The 6,956-nt window shown below is 43.2% G+C and overlaps 1 protein-coding gene across 1 annotated transcript; it reads left to right on the forward strand.

Annotated features, from left to right (window-relative positions):
* The first annotated feature begins 2,267 nt into the window (after window positions 1-2,267).
* On the forward strand, window positions 2,268-5,901 carry LOC111955812 (thioredoxin-interacting protein). The gene is made up of 6 exons (XM_023976130.2): window positions 2,268-2,749; window positions 3,309-3,384; window positions 3,481-3,628; window positions 4,030-4,389; window positions 4,779-5,081; window positions 5,191-5,901. Exons 1-6 carry the CDS (start codon window positions 2,494-2,496, stop codon window positions 5,236-5,238), a joined length of 1,191 nt encoding a protein of 396 aa, XP_023831898.1. The 5' UTR covers window positions 2,268-2,493; the 3' UTR covers window positions 5,239-5,901.
* Window positions 5,902-6,956: the final 1,055 nt, after the last annotated feature.

Consider the following 6,956-nt stretch of genomic DNA (forward strand, 5'->3'; position numbering starts at 1 on the left):
TTATATTTGAGATTCTTTAAAGTAGCCACCCTTTGCCTTGATGACAGCTTTGCACACTCTTGGCATTTTCTCAACCAGCTTCATGAGGAATGCTTTTCCAACAGTATTGAAGGAGTTCCCACATATGCTGAGCACTTGTTGGCTGCTTTTCCTTCACTCTGTGATCCAACTCATCCCAAACCATCTCAATTGGGTTGAGGTCAGGTGATTGTGGAGGCCAGGTCATTTGATGCAGCACTCTATCACTCTCCTTCCTGGTCAAATAGCCCTTACATAGCTTGGAGGTGTGTTTTGGGTCATTGTCCTGTTGAAAAACAAATTATATTCCCACTAAGCGCAAACCAGATGGGATGGCATATCGCTGCAGAATGCTGTGGTAGCCATGCAGGTTAAGTGTGCCTTGAATTCTAAATAAATCACTGACAGTGTCACCAGCAAAGCACCCCCACACCATCATTTCCACTGGTCTAATGTCCATTACTCATGTTTCTTGGCCCAAGCAAGTCTCTTCTTCTTTTTGGTGTCTTTTAGTAGTGGTTTCTTTGCAGCAATTCGACCATGAAGGCCTGATTCACGCAGTCACCTCTGAACAGTTGATGTTGAGARGTGTCTGTTACTTGAACTCTGTGAAGCATTTATTTGGGCTGCAATTTCTGAGGCTGGTAACTCTAATGAACTTATACTCTGCAGCAGAGGTAACTCTGGGTGTTCCTTTCCTGTGGCGGTCCTCCTGAGAGACATTTTAATCATAGCTCTTGTTGGTTTTTGCATTTGTACTTGAAGAAACTTTCAAAGTTCTTGACATTTTACGGATTGACTGACCTTCATGTCTTACAGTAATGATGGACTGTCATTTCTCCATGCTTATTTGAGCTGTTCTTGCCATAATATGGACCTGGTCTTTTACCAAATAGGGCTATCTTCTGTATACCACCCCTACTTTGTCACAACACAACTGATTGGCTCAAACGCATTAAGAAGGAAAGAAATTCCACAAATTTACTTTTAACAAGACACACCTGTTAATTTAAATGCATTCCAGGTGACTACCTCATGAAGCTGGTTGAGATAATGCCAAGCGTGTGCAAAGCTGTCATCAAGGCAAAGGGTGGCTACTTTGAAGAATCTCAATATAAAATATATTTGGATTTGTTTAACACTTTTTTTGGTTACTACAAGATTCCATGTGCTATTTCATAGTTTTGATGTCTTCACTATTATTCTACATAGAAAATATTTAAAATAAAGAAAAACCCTGGAATGAGTAGGTGTGTCCAAACTTTTGACTGGTATTGCATATATATGTATTTATTCTCCGGACTCCGACATTGCTCGTCCTAATATTTCTTATTCAATTCTTTGACTTTTAGGTTTGTGTGTATTGTTAGATATTACTACACTGTTGGAGCTAGGAACACAAGCATTTCGCAACACCCTTAATAACTAATGCTAAACGTGTATGCAACCTATAATATTTGATTTTGTTTCCTCTTAAGGCTTAAAATCCATCTTTAACCTCTCTCCTCCCATTCATCTACACTGCTTGAAGTGGATTTAACGGGTGASATCAATAAGGGATCATAGCCTACACCTGGTCAGTCTATGTCAATGGTTCCCAACCAGGGGTCCCCTGGGGGTACTTAGCCTATCCACAGGGGGTACTTGAGAAGACTCATGAGACCATAGGCCTACTGGTAAAATGCACATGAGGGGGTACTTCAGGGGTACTCTGGGCAGAGAAAATTTCAGTTGGTGGTACAATAACTGAAAAAAGTTGGGAAACACTAGTCTATGTCATGGAAAGAGCAGGTGTTCCTAATTGTTTGTACACTCTGTGTAGTTTGTAGTGCCATAACACTTCTTTATCCACTCCCAGGAGGGTCAAATCTGAACAAAATGTACCTCGACGGGGCTGTAAAAAACCCTATACTAATAATATATTTAAGAGTTATGCTTCCTGTCCCAGGCTTGTGAAGTTAATTTCGCTCTCCAAAAGACCACAGACTGTAAAAAGCTACAAAGAATCTAGCCACTCCTCCAAAAGCCCTTCCTCTGTGACAGCTGCTGCGCACTCGCTCTATCCTCTCAGCCACGAGGTGTCCACGCGCCGTTCCCGGGCGCTGATTGGTTACAGACGACACAAACATCGATGTTCATGCGCTGAGCCATGCTGTGCATTCTGCTTCCACATGCTCAGCTGAAGTGATCAACAACGCTGGTGAATCACTGGCTGGCCTCCTCATATAAAAGCTGCGCCTTCCTCCTTTGTTTGTATCTCCTAAAGTTAACGTGACAGTAGGTTGGCTATATTTGAGGATAGGCTTACACTAAAGCAAGCTTTTTGCGCTGCTTTACAGTCGTAGTTCTTTAAACCTCACTCAATTAATTATATTGACCGTCTTATTGAACAACAAAACATTGATTTGGAGTTGGAATAACTCTGAACTTCTTGCAGTATAACTATTAGAGTTGCATCTCGACTAAATAGCAAACATGGTTGCTATGCCAAAGAGATTGAAGACTTTCGAGGTCATTTTCAGCGATGCTAGCAAGGCTTTCTACTGCAGTGGAGACAAAGTAGCCGGGAGGATCGTGGTGGAAGTATCGGAGGTGACCAGAGTCTCGGCTATGAGGGTGCTCGGAGTTGGATGCGCTAAAGTGGAATATGCCAAAGGAAAGCAGAAATGCAGAGAGGAGAATGAGTACTTGAGATACGAAGAAGTTGTTCAACTTGTTGACCAGCCAGCTGGTAAGATCCTCATTGAATTATTCCGTAAAATCAATATGATAACTTATTTTCATGTGTAACGTTAGTGATGTAGATACCCATATGGTGCTGATGACGGTGACTAGTTACTGTAGTAGACGAAGATCAGTTTGTGATTGTTACATGCATTTCAAATGTGACTGTCGCTGTAGGGATCGAATTACAGATTCATGTGAAGTATTAAGTTAGTTTACCTAGCAGTTATGAACTGTATTTAAACAAAGTGTCTCCTACTTCAGTAGTCATTGATTTCAGAGTTGAATTTCATGGAATGAATGAATGGCCTATTCAAAAGCTGCTGGCAGCAGTGGCTGAGCAGTACATGTGGAGTGTATACAGGGAATCCCATTCTGAGGTGTCAAGCGTTATCTATGTTTCACAGTACTAGGCTGAGGGTAGCATGGTGGCCTTGGCAAACCTCCAACACCAGGCTTTAGAAGTTAACATAGCTGATAGTCTAGCATAAAAAAAGCAACCTTGTATCTTGCCGTTTCCACTAATCAGGCAAATCACCATTATTAAATCACTTTATTAATTTCAGATCATGATGGATCAGTTGTCCTTAGACCTGGCAACAAGTACGAGTACATGTTTGGATTTGAACTTCCCCAGCAAGGGTAAGTCTCTTTGCATTGGCCTGTGTTTTATTGAGTCGATACAATATAAAGCTTCCTCTGTATGTGGCTCTGCCTTATCTTTTTGTTTCCCCACAGGCAGATTGTGTCTTCCTACAAGGGCAAGTTTGGCTATGTCCAGTACTTCGTCAAGGCCTTGATGGAGAGGCCTGCTCAGCCTGCCCTGGAGTGCAAGAAGCACTTTGAGGTGGAGGAGCCCCTGGATGTGAACACCCCAGATCTGCTGGTGAGTTCATCTCTCACTTAACACAAAGCCTGAACTGCAAAAGTAGAAACACAACAGATGACAATCTGAAAGCATTAAGAGTGAGCAGTCTGTATCAGGTGTTTCCCTTGAGTGTTAAATTCAACCAGCCTTTGGGATTACAGTCATGTGACATGCCCAGATGTGATGCTTCAGGTTGGGCACCTGTGCCTCATCCTGCTCAGCAGTCTTCCTTGTAAAGCATGGACAGATTTGACCTCATGCAATTGAAGTCATAGGTCCTAGAAGTCTTTAAACTATTTAGAAAACTTGTCATTTGTGAGCATGAAGGAATAGATYTATTGAATTAGAAATCTCAAAAGCATGGTTAAACATCTGTTAGTGAGCCCTTGTGTAACCAGTTTCTTTCTCTCCCTCTTCAGTCTCCTACAGGCGGCATGAAGGAGAAAAAGGTCACCTGCATGTTCATTCCCGACGGCCAGGTGTCCCTCAACGCCAAGATCGATCGCAAGGGGTTCTGTGAGGGCGAAGACATCTGCATCTGTGCCAAGTTTGAGAACACCTGCTCACGTATTGTGGTGCCCAAGGCAGCCATCATCTCCAAGCACACCTACCAGGCCAATGGTAGGACAAAGGTCTTCCGTCAGAAGCTTTCCTCTGTGCGTGGCAACCACATCATCTCCGGTATGTGCGACGCCTGGCAGGGCAAGACCATCCGTGTGCCCAAGATCAAGCCCTCCATGCTGGACTGCAATATCATCCGTGTGGAGTACGCCCTCATGGTGAGCATCTTGATCCCCTCAAATTAGCATAATAGGATAGTGCTAATAGGTTTTTGTGGTAAGCAGCCATTTCTAGTAGCAATGGACTTTCATTGGTGAAATGAAGTGCGTTTATTTACCTTTAAACTAACTCGTCGCTATTATCATAGACGTGCTTATACTACATAGTATGTTCATTACTCTAAATCCGACACTACACTGCAGAGCAAGGGGAACCACCACTTCAAGGTTTCAGAGCAAGTGACGTCACCGACTGAAAGGCTGCTAGCGCGCACCACCGCTACCTAGCTAGCCATTTCACATCGGTTACATCCGCACTAGTTAGACATGCAGCCTTTTCAAATGGCCACTCAGCAAGTCTGGTTTCTAACCATTATCCTCTCCTCCAGATCTACATGCACATCCCAGGCAGCGAGAAGCTGATCCTGGAGCTGCCGCTGGTCATCGGCACAGCCGGCCTGGGCAGCCGCACCAACAGCGTGAGCAGCACAGACGGCTCGGTCAGCAATGCCTCAGCCAGCTGGGTGTCCCTGCGCATGCCCTCTGCTCCCCCCAGCTACTGCGATGTCACCCGCGACTGCCGCCTGGATCAGCCACTCACACCCCTGCTGAATGACTACGACGGCGATGACAGCCCCATCTTCATGCACTCCTCAGCCTTCCAGTTCCCACCCCTGCCTGCCTACTCTGAGGTGAGTGTCTTGAAAATAAATGCAGATAAAGTATCTCCATGATGGTACATGTTCATTGTGATTGAATTGATGAGCAGGTGATCTAACACGTGTCTCTCGCCGGTTTCAGGTTGATGAGGAGTTCAATGGCAACACTCGCATGCTGCAGGTCTGCTGAAATACCTCAGCACTTCCAGAACTCTGGTCCACTGTACAAGGGCCACTTCTGGCACTTAGCTCACTTGAAAAGGAGCAGAATACAATATTTCCAAACGAATGGAGAAGTGTTGGACGGACTTTGGGAAGTGATGTGGTGTCTGGTATCGGAGCKGGCCCTGCATCGAGAAAAGAGGATGTGAAGGTCATGAGGCAAGAGGCTGAAGTCTTTCTTGTGCCGGCGCAGTCGGCCATCTTTGCAGCACCACCTAAGTGGATCTTGTTCTGTTTCCTCCTGGACTGTTGCTGTTCAGGTTTCTGCGCCTGAGCATGACACTGCAGACTTCATGGTTTGCGACGTCTTGGTGTGAATAAGCTGCTCCTTCCAATACCCTCAATGTTCTTAATACATAAGATGACTGTTAAGAAATGAAGAGGGATCTGCTAGTCCTTTATAAACCATGTGATCTCCATGAGTTTCCCACTGGGGCCAAGCATTTGTTGACAAGTCCCCGACTGACTATGAATAAGCTCTTTGCTTGTTGGGTGTCTGTTCTTCATGGCGTTTAGTCATTCCATATAATTCCTGTATTTCACAAATGTGGGATTTCATCTGAGGAGCCATATTTTTTTTCTAATGATATTTCTTCTAAAATAAAAGCAATCAACTGTGTTAGAACATGTTGAATATATCTTCCCAAGGACAATCATGCAGAGTTCTATATTCTGTACCAGTGTCTTCTATGGCATTGCATTTTTCTTATGGATGCATATTGCTCTAACCGCCTACAGGAGATCTCGTGGTTTAGATTTGTCTCCCGTGTTGTGTTGGGAGTCTCCAACTCAACCACCGATATATTGTGGTATCACCTCCATATTAGCAAGGGCTCATTGTTTTGTATTTCAAATGAGGGCTGAATCACAAGACAAACGGGTGTATTTTGTGCATAAGACATCACGGAAATGCACCTTGGGTGACAATAATAWTGACAATATATTTGGGTTTATCTTAAAGCGTTTCACTGTGGGATGCCTAAACTGAATAAATGTTGTAAAACTGATCTCTGAGAATGCAATGCATCTTTTATATTTTGTGCATATTGTAAATGGAAATTATCTTTTGTATGAGACTGTTTTCTATAAATAAAAAGTTGCACTAAATCATGTGGTACATGACGACAATCATTACACTGTATAGCCATGCAATAATAGTACCAAGCCACAGTTGCTTCTAGAGATGATCCCTTTTCTGAAAGGGAATTGTAATTTAAAGCCTACGACTGGAGTCAATCTGAATTGCAGTATTATGTAAACTCTGCGTTACGTTTCAAATGGTATAAGTAGCTATAGCTGCATTCATGGTAAACTGCCTATGTCGGCTCAATCGGGAAATTCTTTACATTTTAAAGTGGCTTGATTCCAGCCCCTAGTATTTACATTGTTTCGGGAAATATTTGGTTACACCAAATTCCATTTTCTAACCCTTAATACTGAAGTATATTTTATTGAACTTGTGGAACTACCGCTGCATGACTATTGGAGGTACTACCTTTCCCCCAAAAAAATTGGGCACATTTGATCACAAACTACTATTGTGATAGTATGAATATAATATTGGGACTATCTAATCTGAAGCATTACAGATTCCGGATAGAAATGTAAATGTAGTTTACGATTGAGCCGACATTGTAGCGTTTCCATGAACGCAGTTTCCGCTAAAGTGGAAACGTTGCCTTTAAA

The sequence above is a fragment of the Salvelinus sp. IW2-2015 genome, linkage group LG31 (genome assembly GCF_002910315.2).
Source record: "Salvelinus sp. IW2-2015 linkage group LG31, ASM291031v2, whole genome shotgun sequence".
NCBI lineage: Eukaryota > Metazoa > Chordata > Actinopteri > Salmoniformes > Salmonidae > Salvelinus > Salvelinus sp. IW2-2015.

Coding starts and splice junctions, on each gene's coding strand:
- LOC111955812 (XM_023976130.2), top strand. CDS start 2,494: ATGGTTGCTATGCCAAAGAGATTGAAGACTTTCGAGGTCATTTTCAGC. Junction 2,750..3,308: donor ACTTGTTGACCAGCCAGCTG/GTAAGATCCTCA, acceptor TATTAATTTCAG/ATCATGATGGATCAGTTGTC. Junction 4,390..4,778: donor GTGTGGAGTACGCCCTCATG/GTGAGCATCTTG, acceptor CCTCTCCTCCAG/ATCTACATGCACATCCCAGG.